General features: G+C 42.6%; 1 protein-coding gene across 3 annotated transcripts in view; it reads left to right on the top strand.

The window, feature by feature from the left end:
* The window catches only part of LOC122935633 (isoaspartyl peptidase/L-asparaginase-like), a 99,857-nt gene that overhangs the window by 12,922 nt on the left and 70,313 nt on the right, over positions 1 to 16,622 (top strand). The window contains exons 2-5 of one of the 3 annotated variants that reach the window (XM_044291425.1): positions 1,517 to 1,581; positions 3,398 to 3,599; positions 5,042 to 5,184; positions 14,154 to 14,317. In XM_044291425.1, the coding sequence (XP_044147360.1) occupies positions 3,407 to 3,599; positions 5,042 to 5,184; positions 14,154 to 14,317 (500 nt within the window). In that variant the 5' untranslated portion in view covers positions 1,517 to 1,581; positions 3,398 to 3,406. Of the gene's footprint in view, positions 1 to 1,516; positions 1,677 to 3,397; positions 3,600 to 5,041; positions 5,185 to 14,153; positions 14,318 to 16,622 lie in introns of all 3 variants that reach the window. The other 2 variants (XM_044291423.1, XM_044291424.1) reach the window with 2 other exon arrangements.

Genomic DNA, 16,622 nt, shown 5'->3' with positions numbered 1-16,622 from the left:
CATGGGCAGTTATTTTGCGTCTTGGTTTTTCCACACGCTTCTTGCGACCCTGTTGACTATTTTGAATGAAACACTTTATTGTTCGATGTTCACGCTTCAGAAGCTTTGCAATTTTAAGAGTGCTGCATCCCTCTGCAAGATATCTCACTGTTTTTGACTTTTCTGAGCCTGTCAAGTCCTTCTTTTGACCCATTTTGCCAAAGTAAAGGAAGTTGCCTAATAATTATGCACACCTGATATAGGGTGTTGATGTCATTAGACCACACCCCTTCTCATTACAGAGATGCACATCACCTAATATGCTTAATTGGTAGTAGGCTTTCGAGCCTATACAGCTTGGAGTAAGACAACATGCATAAAGAGGATGATGTGGTCAAAATACTCATTTGCCTAATAATTCTGCACTCCCTGTATAGTAAAATAACATATAATAACAACTGCTAGACAGTAAAAGCTGCATGGCAATTTAATTCACGGCAGCACAACTGGTGTCCAAGGCCAAGTTTCTCTGCAGACTGCCTAATGTTGTCATTGAGAATCCTCGTGTATTGCTTTTTTTTCATGGTGCCGTTTACTGTAATTAGGTTCCCTGGTCCATTGGCTGAAAAACACCCCCAAAGCATTAGGTTCCCACCACCATGTTTGACAGTGGGGATGGTGTTCTTTGGGTTGAAGGCTTCTCCTTTTTTACGTCAAATAAAGGAAACATCATTGTGACCAAACAATTAAATTTTTGCTTCATATGACCATAACACAGAAGACCAGAAGTCTTCTTCTTTGTCCAGGTGAGCTTTTGCAAAGGCCAAGCGAGCTTTTGTGAGCCTTATCTGGAGAAGTGGAACCCAGCAGTGTGCAGTGTCCGTTGGATTGTCTGCCTTGAGAGCCCAGATTCACCAGGATGGCTTGGTGGTGATCCTTGGGTTCTCTTTCACTTCTCTAACTATCCTCCTGGCCAGCACAGGTGTCACTTTTGGCTTCTGACCACGTCCTCTGACATTTTCCACAGTGCGGAACATCTTGTATTTTTTGCTCAAATGTAAATAAAAGCTGAGAAAGTTTTTTTTTCACTGTAATGCTTCTTGTACATCGTCTTATTATCTTTTGGGAGACACCTATGTAATTTCCCGTCAAAAAATCACTTGCTGGTTGAATATAAGAAACTTTAAGTTAAAATTTGCAAGGGGTATGAATAATTATGGGCAGCACTATACATAAGAAATAGATTAGTAAAGTACATATGACATGGTAAGTTAGTCATATAGATTTTACATTCATTAGGCACTGATACTGAGATAATAAATACAAGAAATGTGCATATAGTGTGGGTTTTTTTAACACCCCCCATCCCAACAGTCACAACAAAATTGGAAAGCCCTTCTGAAAATGTTACTATTTTGTTGATTTTGATGGCTAACGGGGGATTAATAGCATGCACAGAGGTCCATGATGCCACCCCCTGGGGATAGGTACAGGTAAAACAGGGTGACAGAATCTTTTTTTTTCTTTCATCTTGCAGTCTGTCAGTACTCCCCAGTGCCCTCCTTCATCCTGTCTGGCTGAGATCACAGCCAGCTGAAAAGAGTAAGGAATGCTGCTTTAACCTTTCATATTTTGGACTGATTAACACCAACAGATGCTGAAAATCTAAGCTTTTAACAAAGACTATGATCACAATGGTATGTGAAATACATGGAGAGATACAGCAACCGCTTGGGAGTGAAAGCTGCAAATATATACAGGGCTGTATATACAGGGCTGTATCTTGCAATGTTCCAGAGCTAATACCACAACATTGGTCTTGTTTAAAAGCATAGGTTATCAGCTTTAAAACGAGACCAATAAAATTGTGACTGTATCCTAATGACAGCCTAAGAAATAGACCTTATTATTGGCCCTCCTTCTGTAGCCATATAGCCCCAGAACATTGCTTTCAAAACAATATTGACCTTTTCTGCATGTAGGAATATTGTTCAGGATGATCAGTTGGGAGTTAAATCCTCGGCAAGTTGATTTGTGCTGTGGATTTTTACTGTAGCTTTTACCTTTTCGATGCATGAAGTAAAGCCTGTAGCAAATCTGCAGCAAAATGTGCACCAAAATACACATGAAACTCATGTGGATATTGATGTCGACTCACTGTGGATTTCGCTACAGGTCCATGGCATAATCCTTGGCAAATGTTCAGCCACAAAATACATCCTGTGTGGACGTACCTTTGGTGAAAATGAAAAAGTAGCTTAAGGGCAGATACACGATAGTGTAAATTTCTACTTAGCTGGACCTGCATTATTTTCCTCATAAAATAACTACATAGTGAATTAAATTGCAATACTCACATGTGCACGTGACTTATTTCCCATAATGAAACATTTATTTTGCAAATTTAAAAATGAAATGTGCACTAGATTGGTCACTTATGGGAAACAAAGCCATTGCAATACATCATGTCATATGTGCCATTATACAATTAACTTAATATTTTCTCCACTCTGCTCAGATGAATAAGGCCTCTTTCACACTGGCGTGTGCCGTTCCGTGGGCATTCCGCATCACGGATGCGGACCCATTCACTTGAATGGGTCCGCAAATCCGGAGATGCGGAATGGTGGGGAATGGAACCACGGAACGGAACCACTAGGGAGTGGGGTGTCGTCCCGTACTTCCGTGCCCCAAAAAGATAGAACATGTCCTATCTTTTTGCGGAACGGCCGGATCGCGGACCCATTCAAGTGAATGGGTCCGCAATCCACTGAGGCGGCCCCACGGACTGTGCTGGTATATTGCGGCCCGCATTTTGCTGAGAGGTAAGGCAGATGCAGCCCAAGGACATCCATTGTTTCTAGAAGAAAGAGGCCATCTTTATTTATTTAAAGAGGACCTGTCACCGTTCCTGACATGCCTGTTTTAATAGCTTCATGCATTCCCCACGTACTAACAATTCTGGAGCATCTATTTGTATGGGTGTATGATGTGCCATTCCTTTATTATTTCTACTAGAAGTTATGAATGGATTGCTAACAGTCTGCAGTAAGGGTACAGAGGGGAGGTAACCAGTTGGGGATTTGTACCTGCACAGACTGACAATGGCAGCACTGATTGGATAGAGTGACTCTGTGCAGGTACACACCCCCAACTGGTTACTTTCCGTCTGTACCCTTACTGCAGACTGCTAGCAATTCATTCATAACTTCTAGTAGAAATAATAAAATAATGGCAGAACATAGAGCCATGAAATAGATGCTCCAGAAGTGTTATCACATGGGGAATGCATGAAGCTATAAAAACCGACGTGTCAGGAGCAGTGACAGGTCCTCTTTAATTCAACTGATGTGTTTCATGTTACACTGCACTGAGAATTTGTTACTGAAATAATAACTCTATGGTTTACCACTTGCAGCACAGTAAAATGAACATAAAGCCAGTCATTGTAGTCCATGGTGGTGCATGGGCAATACCAGATGATCTCGCAGACAGCAGCAAAATGGGTGTTAAAAATGCAGCAACTTTTGCTTTTTCAATACTCGCTAATGGTGGGAGTTCTCTGGAAGCCGTAGAAGCTGCTGTTCGGATCCTAGAAGACAACATGGCATTTGATGCAGGTATTAATATGAATGATATAAAACATTTTCCTTTTTTCTCTTTTGCATCTTTCCCCTATCATTTGCTGCGATAGAGAGTTAGGAGAACCCCATGCACATTAGAAAATCAGTTGGTCCAGCCAACATACATTTTATGGATGTAACCTTTATTATCACTAGAGCCAGTATTACATTGTGACACTGATGCCATCACACTGGTGCTACATCTTTGGTCACCAAGTGAAGGCTACTGTACTACACAGGATCCTGAAGAAGCTCCTGTCCTCAGCATAATGAATTACAGCTTCCAGTAGTTTTCTTTCACTTTTATCAGTAAGCACTTGCTTTATCTGTATTAATTAGAAGTATATTTTATTTCATATTTGTTGTCTAATTTTGTGTTTACATTATTGGGGTTTGCAACAAATTACACATAGTTATGATCTCAAATTGCAATTGTTGTCATGGAAAGAACAGTTTTCCCGACACTTTACAGTATTTTCTGATGGACTTTTATACATGGCAGTTACCAGTGAAGGCAGAGGTGGGAAACTGTGCAGTGCCTGCTAAATGCTTGGAGGGAAGTTGTAGGGATCTTATGTTAAAGTCCCCTAGGGAAAAATACATATAAATAGATCTAAATTAAAAATAAAGTTATGGGGGACAGAATACAGCAATGCAAAGAAAAAAAGAATTTTTCCAAAGTTTAAATTTTTTCTTAAATCATTAAAACACTAGAATTTTTTTTCCCCAATTCCATCCCATTTGGAATTTTTTTTCCAGCTTCCCACTACATTGTATGCCATAGTCTCATGTGGCTAAGAGAACAGAAAAATAAAAAAGTTATGGCTTCAGGAAAGCAGGTAGTAGAAAACGAATGGGTCTGGAAGGGGTTAAATAGGTAGTGTTGATAGAGGTACACAGAAAAATATCACAATATACTGTATGACACAAAGAAAACTGAAGGATAAAATTTGCAGTCATTATTTCTAATAAAATGTGTGGTAATAATAAAAATGAAAAATCATTTTATAAACCACAGGAAAAATAACATTACATTCATATTCCCACCCTAAATAATATGCTTAGAAGCTGTTTCTATCCTGCTTATGAGAGGATGTTGTTTTTTATATTATGTCTTCTCATCTGGTGAGAAAAATACCAGCTTCCTGTATTTAGCTGCAGAATGAATGAGACCAATGCCCTGCGGACTTTATGATTAAAAAAATACAAGAGTGAAATCTTTATGACTAAAACGGTGCAATGATATTATTATATTGCCAGCAGCAGCGTATTTACTTAAAAGCTTGTGACAATAAAAGCAAATATTTTTCACTGTAATCAAGTCTAATAGCTGCCAGGATAGTTGTAGTAAATAGCTTTGAAATGGTTTTTCTAATATTTTTTCCAAAGCTTTAGGGCAGTAATGTTTCCTATGTTTCAAACTGAATTGCTTCCTACAGGTCATGGGGCTGTGTTGAATGCGGACGGTGATGTGGAACTTGATGCAATTATAATGGATGGCAAAAATCTTGCTGTAGGTGCAGTTTCTTGCATCAAGAATATTGCTAACCCTGTCATGTTTGCACGCACCATCATGGAGCAGGTACAACGCTATTCTTAATCCTTTGTCTTTAGGAGGCAAATTGCATGTAAATCAGAAGCATCCAAAGACCCAAAAAATATAAAAAATTCCAGAAGTGCAATGTTTTAGAGAAATATGGTTGTAATGCAATGAAATATATCTACAATATTACCATCTGAGCTTGTTTAAGCTGGTGCTACACTTCAACCAGTGGTTTCATAAGAGCAATTGTAAAATTGAGTCATTACCATGAGAAGCAAAATCATGGGTGACCTGGTGACCATTGTATACATTCAGGCCCATTCTATTTTTTGTGTAAAGCCTCATTTACACGTCAGTGCTTTGGTCAGTGGTTCCCATCAGTGATTGTGGGCAGTGTCGGACTGGGGTGCCTAGGGCCCACCAGTACATTTATTTTGGGGGCCCACAGTATGGATATACTGCATTCAAATATTACCTGCTCACACAGCAGCAAGATGCTACCAGATGACTGAATATGGGGGCTCCTGCAGCACCTTTGAGAAGGTAGGTCCTGGGGAGAAGAGGATACTGGCAGGTTTCCTCTGTACCTAGAAGACATCTCAGCTACTGTATCGGATCGTGTCTATAATAATACACTGGGGAGTTTCTTTAACAATCTATAAAAAAATTTATATGAACATAGGCTGATTCAGGTGCTGTACACTGAATATATGTATGTAGTGCAGGGGGTGGGAGACTAGGGGCCCACCTTGCTCAGGGGCCTACTGGGGGGATTCACCTGTACCCCTGTGGCCAAGTCCAAGCCTGATTGTGAGCCAAAAGCAGGATTGGAGCATCCACAGACATAAGGCATAAAGCCGAATGCCCACTGCCGTGGTCCGTAGTAACCCGGCCTGGATTCCTGTTGAGAGCAGGAGCGCACGGCGTCATTGGTTGCTATGACGCCGTGCGCTTCATGTCGCTGCTGCACTTTAGTAAATACACTCGTATGATCTATACCAGTGTATTACTGTAGTGCAGCTGTGGCATAAAGCGCACGGCCAATGACGCCGTGCGCTCCTGCTCTCAGCAGGAATCCAGGCCGGGTTCCCACGGACCACTCACGGCCGTGTGCATTCGGCTTAACGCTGGGTTCACACCTGAGCGTTTTACAGCGCGTTCCTACGCGCTGTAAAACGCACAACAGGCAAGAACCAATGATTCCCTATGGGAATGGTTCTCACTTGGGCGTTTTACAGCGCCTACGATCGCGCTGTAAAACGCCCGACGCTCAAACAAGTGCTTGAGCTTTTTTTTGGGCGTTTGTCGCGCGTTCCCGCACATAGAAATTCGGGAACGCGCGACAATGTGTGAACGCCAGTCTCTGTATGCGCGATTGTAAACGCCCGTACAATCGCGCATACAGAGCGCTCGTTTCCGAACGCTCAGGTCTGAACCCAGCGTAAGGGAAAGATCTGCACTTGTTCTGTGTTTAGAGCCATTCCCAATCACTGTAGGAAATCACTGACCAAAACACTGATGTGTGAATGAGGCATAGGTCTGGAGGGCACTGGCAACATTGAGGTTGCAATCACGCTAATGGTTTAATTATACTGCAGCTCATGGGTGACCAATAGCCACTGAGTAACCTTAGCCTTGGGCCTCATGCACATGACCGTATTCTTCATCTGTATGCTATCTGTACTTTTTTGTAGATAGCACACTGACCAATTCATTTCTATGAGGGCTTGTACGCATATGTATTTTTTGTGGATCCACGTGTCTGCTCTGCAAATTATAGAAGATGTCTTATTCTGGTTCACATTGTGAACTGCAAATGTCATTTTTATTTATGGGAGTGAGAAAAAATGCGGATTTGTGGTTTGCGGACTGAAATACGGACACAGTCATGAGCCTTTATTTTTGCAACAACTGCTAATAAATAATCTATTAGCCACTTCATCAAAAAGACAAAATGTAGCTTTCTTGAATATTTTTTTTTTTACTTCTTAGTGCACTGACCTTTTAAAAAAAAAAAAAAATTTTAATAGTTCAGAGACTTCAGAGTGACCAAAGTGCTGTCCTTTCTTCAAATACCAGGCTACCACATGCAGACAGTAAACCCAGAAAAGCCAAGTTATTCATAGCACTGTGTAGAAGCACAAATCAATAGCAATTGCCTGATCTGAAAAAAAACAAACTCTATGTCTATCCACAGTGTTAGGCCTCTTTCACACTACCGTTTTTTTTTTCCGTTTTGCGGTCCGTTTTTTGCGTTCCGTATACGGTCCGTATACGGAACCATTCATTTCAATGGTTCCGCAAAAAAACGGAATGTGTTCCGTATGCATTCCGTTTCCGTATTTCCGTTTTTCCGTTCCGTTGAAAAGATAGAACATGTCCTATATTTGGCCGCAAATCACGGTCCGTGGCTCCATTCAAGTCAATGAGTCCGCAAAAAAAACGGAACACATACGGAAATGCATCCGTATGTCTTCCGTATCCGTTCCGTTTTTTGCGGAACCATCTATTGAAAATGTTATGCCCAGCCCAATTTTTTCTATGTAATTACTGTATACTATATATGCCATACGGAAAAACGGAACGGAACAACGGAACGGGAACGGAACCACAACGGAAGCAAAAAACGGAACAACGGATCCGTGAAAAACGGAACGCAAAACACTGAATTCAACATACTGTAGTGTGAAAGAGGCCTTAGGCTGAGTTCACACGGGCGAGATTTCCGCGCGGGTGCAATGCAGTAGGTGAACGCATTGCACCTGCACTGAATCCTGACCCATTCATTTCAATGGGGCTGTGCACATGAGCGTTTTTTTTCATGCATCAGTTCTGCAATGCTTTAAAATCGCAGCATGTTCTATATTCTGCGTTTTTCACGCAGCCCTGGCCCCATAGAAGTGAATGGGGCTGCGTTAACGCATTGCATCTGCAAGCAAGTGCGGATGCAATGCGTTTTTCACTGATGGTTGCTAAGAGATGTTGTTTGTAAACCTTCAGTTTTTTATCACGCGCGTGAAAAAAGCATCAAAACGCATTGCACCCGCGCGGAAAAAAACTGAACAACTGAATGCAATCGCAGACAAAACTGACTGAACTTGCTTGCAAAATGGTGCGAGTTTAACTGAACGCACCCTGAACGCATCCGGACCAAATCTGTGACGCTCGTGTGAACTCAGCCTTAGGCCTCATGCACACGACCGTTGTGTGCACCCGTGGCCGTTGTGCCATTTTCCGTTTTTTTCTGCGGCTCCATTGACTTTCAATGGGGCCGTAGAAAACTCGGCTTGTGCACCGTTTTTACACCGCGCCCGTGACCCGTGTTTCGAGGCCGTGAAAAAAATATAACCTGTCCTATTTTTTTCACGGCCAACGGTTCACGGGCCCATTCAAGTCAATGGGTCCGTGAAAGAACACGGATGCACACAAGATTGGCATCCGTGTCCGTTATCCGTGGCCGTAGGTTGCTTTCATACAGACGGATCCGAAGATCCGTCTGCATAAAAGCTTTTTCTGATCTAAGTTTTCACTTCGTGAAAACTCATTTCCGACAGTATATTCTAACACAGAAGCGTTCCCATGGTGATGGGTGCGGCACCTAAAGGGGTTAATTGTACTATCATATTCTCCTGTAAGAGATCAGGGCTGCCAGGCAGCAGGGGGCAGACCCCCCCCCTCCCCAGTTTGAATATCGTTGGTGGCACAGTGTGTGCCCATCGCCCCCCCCCCTTCCTCCCTCTATAGTTAAAAATCGTTGGTGGCACAGTGTGTGCCCATCGCCCCCCCTTCCTCCCTCTATAGTTAAAAATCGTTGGTGGCACAGTGTGTGCCCATGGCCCCCCCCTTCCTCCCTCTATAGTTAAAAATCGTTGGTGGCACAGTGTGTGCCCATCGCCCCCCCTTCCTCCCTCTATAGTTAAAAATCGTTGGTGGCACAGTGTGCGCCCACCATCGCCCCCCTCCATCTCCCCCCCCCCCATCATTGGTGGCAGCGGAGTTCCGATCGGAGTCCCAGTTTAATCGCTGGGGCTCCGATCAGTAACCATGGCAACCAGGAAGCTACTGCAGCCCTGGTTGCCATGGTTACTTAGCAATAGTACAATAGTAGAAGATTCATACTTACCTGCTTGCTGCTGCGATGTCTGTGACCGGCCGGGAGCTCCTCCTACTGGTAAGTGACAGTTCTTTAGCAATGCACCGCACAGACCTTTCACTTACCAGTAGGTGGAGCTCCCGGCCGGTCACAGACATCGCAGCAGCAGGCAGGTAAGTATGAATCTTCTACAATTGTACTATTGCTAAGTAACCATGGCAACCAGGGATGCAGTAGCTTCCTGGTTGCCATGGTTACCGATCGGAGCCCCAGCGATTAAACTGGGACTCCGATCGGAACTCCGCTGCCACCAATGATGGGGGGGGGGAGATGGAGGGGGGCGATGGTGGGCGCACACTGTGCCACCAACGATTTTTAACTATAGAGGGAGGAAGGGGGGGGGGCGATGGGCCCACACTGTGCCACCAACGATATTCAAACTGGGGAGGGGGGGGGTCTGCCCCCTGCTGCCTGGCAGCCCTGATCTCTTACAGGAGAATATGATAGTACAATTAACCCCTTTAGGTGCCGCACCTGAAGAGGTTAATTGTGCTATCATATCCCCCTGTAAGAGATCGGGTGGTGCCAGGCAGCAGGGGGCAGTCTTGTACCAAGTTTGCAGTGTATTCTAACCTGAAGCGTCCCCATCACCATGGGAACGCCTCTGTGTTAGAATATACTGTCGGAAATGAGTTTCACGAAGTAGCTCATTTCCGACAGTATATTCTAACACAGAAGCGTTCCCATGGTGATGGGGACGCTTCAAGTTATGTTCGGGTGTCCGCCTGGCCATGCGGAGGCAAGCGGATCCGTCCAGACTTATAATGTAAGTCAATGGGGACGGATCCGTTTGAAGATGACACACTGTGGCTCAATTTTCAAACGGATCCGTCCCCATTGACTTGCATTGTAATTCAGGTCGGATCCGTTTGGCTCCGCACGGCCAGGCGGACGCCAAAACGACTTTTTTTTCATGTCCGTGGATCCTCCAAAAATCAAGGAAGACCCACGGACGAAAAAACGGTCACGGATCACGGACCCACGGACCCCGTTTTTTCAGACCGTGAAAAAAAACGGTCGTGTGCATGAGGCCTTAGGCTGCGTTCACACGGGCGAGATTTCCGCGCGGGTGCAATGCAGTAGGTGAACGCATAGCACCCGCACTGAATCCGGACCCATTCATTTCAATGGGGCTGTGCACATGAGCATTTTTTTTCATGCATCACTTCTGCAATGCTTTAAAATCGCAGCATGTTCTATATTCTGCGTTTTTCACGCAGCCCTGGCCCCATAGAAGTGAATGGGGCTGCGTTAATAACGCATTGCATCTGCAAGCAAGTGCGGATGCAATGCGTTTTTCACTGATGGTTGCTAGGAGATGTTGTTTGTAAACCTTCAGTTTTTTATCACACGCGTGAAAAACGCATCAAAACGCATTGCACCCGCGCGGAAAAAACTGAACAACTAAACGCAATTGCAGCCAAAACTGACTGAACTTGCTTGCAAAATGGTGCGTGTTTAACTGAACGCACCCTGAACGCATCCGGACCTAATCTGTCACGCTCGTGTGAACTCAGCCTTAGGCCTCTTTCACACGGGCGTCATTTTTTTTGCCCGGATAAGAGCCGGGTGCGTTGCGGGAAAATGCGCGATTTTTTCTGCGCAAGTGCAAAACATTGTCATGCGTTGCACTCGCGTGAGAAAAATCGCGCATGTTTGGTACCCAAACCCGAACTTCTTCATAGAAGTTCGGGCTTGGGATTGATGTTCTGAAGATTGTATTATTTTCCCTTATAACCATGTTATAAGGGAAAATAATAATGATCGGGTCTCCATCCCGATGGTCTCCTAGCAACCATGCGTGCAAATCGCACGGCATCCGTACTTGCTTGCGGATGCCATCGGATTTTCACACACCCCATTCACTTCTATGGGGCCTGCGTCACGTCAAAATCGGAAAATATAGAGCATGCTGCGATTTCAACTGAACGCACAAGTGATGCGTTAAAAACATCGCTCATGTGCACAGCCCCATAGAAATGAATGGGTCAGGATTTAGTGCGGGTGCCATACGTTCACCGCACGGATCGCACCCGCACGGAAAACTCGCCCGTGTGAAAGGGGCCTTATAGTCAAGCTATTGTACAAAAGCTTCTGCTACACATGTTTGAATTTTAAAGGTTTAATGCACTAGAATCATTTTATTTTCAAACGAGGCCCTCCCCACTTATCAATTACCATGATAAATCGCCTCGACCAGGACCAGGCAGTAAAAACATGATTAGGCCTGACTCTGTTACTCAAAGTGCAGAGGGCACGGCAATTGCAGAGAGAGCAGAGCCTCTAGCTGTAACGGCAACGCCCCTGTTGCTCCTAGAGGGTAATTTGCATAAATTAAAACATAATTTTTCTCAACATATGAACAGGGGACCAACACAGATGCCTTCAGCTACCAAGGGCACCTGCAACAGGTAAGCCGGTTTCATAGGTACTGGCTGACAGATGCCCAATAGATATCTCATGATCTTTCTTTTTAGAAAAATATCTCCTTCCTATGAGTTATCCCACTAGCAACATTGCAAAAAACTTCAAGACCACACATGAGTCCACCTACGATCATCCTCTATGGCTGGTTCTTATGGATTTTCTAAATATTGCTGACAAAGCTTCCATATTTATTCTGTCTTATTAATAAATAATAAATGCAATGTTATTCTCTTACCCCTTCCAGAAAAAGTCTGCAAAGTTTTCAATTCTTTTACATCTCACGTGGTGTAGGAACTTTTGAATTCTGGAGAACATTTCCAATAATTTTCATGCTGAGGTGGACTTTTCCAGCCTTGCTTAAAACATCTGAGAATTGGTTGATTTGTGTGATTTGTAAAATGCCCCTAATCCAACAGTTCTGTTTTTTGTGTTTTTTTGTGAAGGTGGTATTCCTCGTTTGTGACATAACTGTGGGTGGCAAACGTAACAGAACATTTTTATATTTCTAAAATAGTGGATACTTTTTTCTTTGTTGTGTGAGTTGAAGTGAGTTACACACCTTGAGGCTTTTTTGTTCAATATCCACTTACTTTGCGGTTCCTACCAGCAGGTATTATTTTTTCATCTGAGGATGTTTCTCTCTTCAGTACCCCCAATAAATGTGCATTCATTAAGGGGTGAACATTTTTTACTAAAAACAGTAACTGACGACTTTTGTGAATATCACTTACAATCAGTCCTAGTACAGTCAGAATTTTGAGAAAAATTTGAATTGTTAGTTAAGTCACAATCATTTTTATCTCAGAATTCTAATATCTGACTTAACGAAAAAAGGTGTGCAAAATGGCTGTGCTTCTTTGTACAACGATAGGGCTTCCCTAATGCCTTTTTCAGCCATATTACTCCCTATTTCAGTTGCACAGCTAGATGCATTTCACTCAGAAGCTGTGGATGTAACCCTTCTGTGAAATACGCCAACACTGTACTGTGCTGGGACATTCTTTTCTTTACACCCCACTATGTTTGCCTTCTGGCGGGGGAAATCACACTTACAGAAAGGCAGGGGGTTCCTGTGAATTCAGAAGCAGTGTAGAAGTAGTTCTGTCATCAGGTTCAGGATATTAGTGTCCCCACTTCCTCTCAGCCTTCTGTTACTAAGGATGAACCTTGCCTGACAACAAGCAGTTGACTGCAAATTTAGGCCGAATGCACACGGCCGTTTTTCACGGCCGTGAGTGGTCCGTGGAACCGCGGCCTGGATTTCTGCTGAGAGCAGGAGCGCACGGCGTCATTGGGTGCTATGACGCCGTGCGCTCCCTGCTGACGGCACAATACAGTAATACACTGGTATGATCTATACCAGTGTATTACTGTAGTGCAGTGGCGGCAGCAGGGAGCGCACGGCGTCATAGCAACCAATGACGCCGTGCGCTCCTGCTCTCAGCAGGAATCCAGGACGCGGTTCCACGGACCGCTCACGGCCGTGAAAAACGGCCGTGAAAAACAGCCGTGTGCATTCGGCCTAAGTGGAAGTAATAACCCTAGTGGCCATGACTTTACAGATTTTTTCAGGTGGATGCAGGCATATTTTTTAAATGAAGTTATTAGTTACACCATTCTCTATTAAATGAAATGAAGTTGTGTGACAGTACAGTGACTCTTTAACTTTTCTACTTTCTTTCTTATAATTCTGTTATTTTTTTACATGCCCCACAGATAAATGTAGATTATGCCACAAAAATGGCATGAATGGACTAGTAAATGTCTTCCTATATTTTAAATATAGAATCAAAAATACACAGTTTGCAACATGTCAGTTACATTATTCCTGAATCCCTAACATTCTAGATACCTGTCACACGCATATCCACAAGCTTTGCAGATTAGACTTGTCATGATGACCCAGCGTATAAGGTGTAATTTCTCTTTGACGCAGCCGAGATATTTTTTTTATTATGTTGAATGACTCCCGATGAACATGTTTAATACATCCATGGAATATAAAATGTATCTGTTCGGCTAATGCATATCTTTAGTTTTTAATGATGTTAATATAAAGGGAATAGGGTTCTCTAGGCTACTTTCACATTTGTGGTAGCCTTTTTTTTTTGCCTGGATTCGTGCTACCGGACTCATTCAATTTAATGAGGGCGTGCCGGAGGTCATGTTGAGAGTCGGTCGGACCTCCGGCCCGCCCCCATTATAGCGAATAGGGTCGGAGTGGACCTCTGGCGGCACGGTGTACTTGCGGTAGCACAGATCCGGCAGCCTGTTCCCCTGCCAGAACAGCCTGCCCTAAAAAGTCTACCACAAGTGTGAAAGTAGCCTTAGTTTTATTGAATGACAACAGGCCTTTTTGTCATAATATTTTTTATATTAGTAGTATATTGATACTTCACATAGGTCTTGCTTTAATCATGTTTTGTAGACTCCACATCTTATGCTAACTGGAATTGGAGCAAATAAATTTGCTGAAAAGATGAGAATTGAAAAAGTCCCAACAGAGGAACTGGTAACTGAAAATGCTGTGAAGGAATGGGAAAAATTCCAGAAATATAAGCAAAGCGTTACAAGTCTTTTTAATACCGAAAAGTAAGTCCAAGCTAAAGATAATGGATGTGTGTATGCAAAAAAAATTATATATCCTTTTGTCATTTCTGTACTGTTGCTGTTATTAAGGTATAATAGTACTGTCTGCACTATCCCCATTCAAAAAGGATGAATGGGAGTCCCAATGGTTGTATGATTGTTATGACGTCTAAATGATCTATCATCATGAAACCACTTTTCAATACAACTATTTTAATTATATTTTACATTGATAAGAATGAGTCTATAACTGAACTGGACATCTCTGAAAAGAATGTGATAAGGCCTCTTCTGATACAGCAGAGAATGGATTTATAACAATAACTGCATGTCCGCCACAATTTTGCTGTACAAAACAAAATGTCATTTCTGTATGCGGACATAAAATGAGATGCCACTCTCATGTACAGGCTCTGCAAAGGACGCATAAAAATCACAATATTTGTAGAAGACTAGGAGAATGGCATCAAATCACAATACAGCTTACCATTTTCCGCAGTGAACCATTTTGTGTACTTTTGCCATATCCAATACTTTATTGCAAACTGCTGTTCTCTTTTACTACTTGCAGCACATTAGCTTCTAGACATCTCTCTGCAGCGCTCTTCGAAACACACCGACATTTCTTTAGTGACTATTATGGCTATTACCTTTTTCACTAAATTGGCCCTGCTCTGAGCGTATAGCCCACTTCCATGGGTATTACTGGAAATGGGGCATAGTGGAAAATTAGGTCACTCAGCATATTTGTTATAGAGAGGATGCAGATATTATATGGAGGACCATCTCAATGAGTGTCTATCTCCCATTTGGCAATTGCTTTGTCTTTTCAGAGTTAGCTGCTTTATGTCTGGGTCAAATAAAATGATTGCCTTGAGTAGAAATAAAAGCATGAATAAAAATGAATACTATGACTGACAAAACTGTTCTATTCTGGACAGCAGATTATCGCACTGAGCTTACAAGCTGGACAGTTCCCTTCACATTTTCAAAGTTATTCCTGATAATTGCTACTGTCTTGTTTTATGATTGGCTCCTCTCATGTATGTCTTTCCTGTTGCCAAATTATTGTACCCTTAATCTCTAGTGTAGCTAGCTTTTTCACATGTAAGGGCTCATGCACACGACCGGATGTACTTTTTTCGATCCGCAAAACACAGATCCGCAAAAAATACGAATGACATCTGTGTGACATCTGTATTGCATCCAGGGGAGTAACAACCATAGTGGCAGACCATGCGACTGCTATGGGGCCCAGGACAGGAGGGGATCCAGTTGGGATGCTCTCCTCTTCTGCTGGGGTGAAAACTTGGTCAGAAACCCTTCAGTGGAAAAAATGGCCCAAGGGTCACTGAAAGGGGTTTAGGCAGAAACCCTTCTGTTCTGTGTTGGGGACCTGCTTTGATCCTTCCTTTAGGGCCCTTACTTTTCTATGTACTGATGGCATCCATTTTTATTTTTTGCGGATCTATTGTAACAATGCCTATCCTTCTACGCTCTTTTTTGCATACGGACCTGTAAAAAAAACAGAATGGGAAAAAAAAAAATTGTGTGCATGAGCCCTTAACATGCCACCCAATTTGTCAAACTGATTGATTGGGTGCTAGGTCCCGCATGATGACATAATTTCTATCCTTCATCACGATCTCATGGGAGCTGTTCAGTGTCCCCATATGATTGCGACAGATCTCATCTATAATACACAGACAGGCTCCCGCTATCATATGGTTATGCCCACAGGAAAAAAAATAAAGTTATTGTTTTCTGATTGCGGCATTCCCCAAATAACTTTTTGAAATCAGTTTTTATTGTGCAAAACCAACCCCAAATAATAGAGGGAGCAGTAAAGCTCCACAAAGGAGAATATATGGGGTCTATTTAGAGGTACATATTTTTTGAAGGGTTTATATCAATTTATACAGTGTTTATGTCTTACTACTTCTTACAAAAATACTTAAAAATCATTTGTCTTGCTTTATTCTAACAGCCTTAACATTTTTTTTTTGTTTTCTGTCAAATGAGCTTGTTTATTGTGGGTACATGTGGCTTTTTAATAATTTGTTATGTAGCCAGGTGGCCAAAAAATAGCAATTTTGTGAATGTGTATTTTTTTTATACCATTGACCATGCAGGATGAATAACATGATATCTTAATAGAGTGAACTTTTGATTATTAATTTTTAAGCACTAAATGGGAAATGGAGCCTTTCTTGACCTTTTCATATTTTGTAACTCTCTTTAAAGGGGTTGACCATTTTTCTATATTGATGACCTATCCTCAGGACAGGTCATCAATATCAGATCTATG

This window comes from Bufo gargarizans, chromosome 4 (genome assembly GCF_014858855.1).
Source record: "Bufo gargarizans isolate SCDJY-AF-19 chromosome 4, ASM1485885v1, whole genome shotgun sequence".
In the NCBI taxonomy this organism is placed as follows: Eukaryota; Metazoa; Chordata; class Amphibia; order Anura; family Bufonidae; genus Bufo; species Bufo gargarizans.
This window is presented reverse-complemented; position numbering and strand designations above follow the sequence as displayed.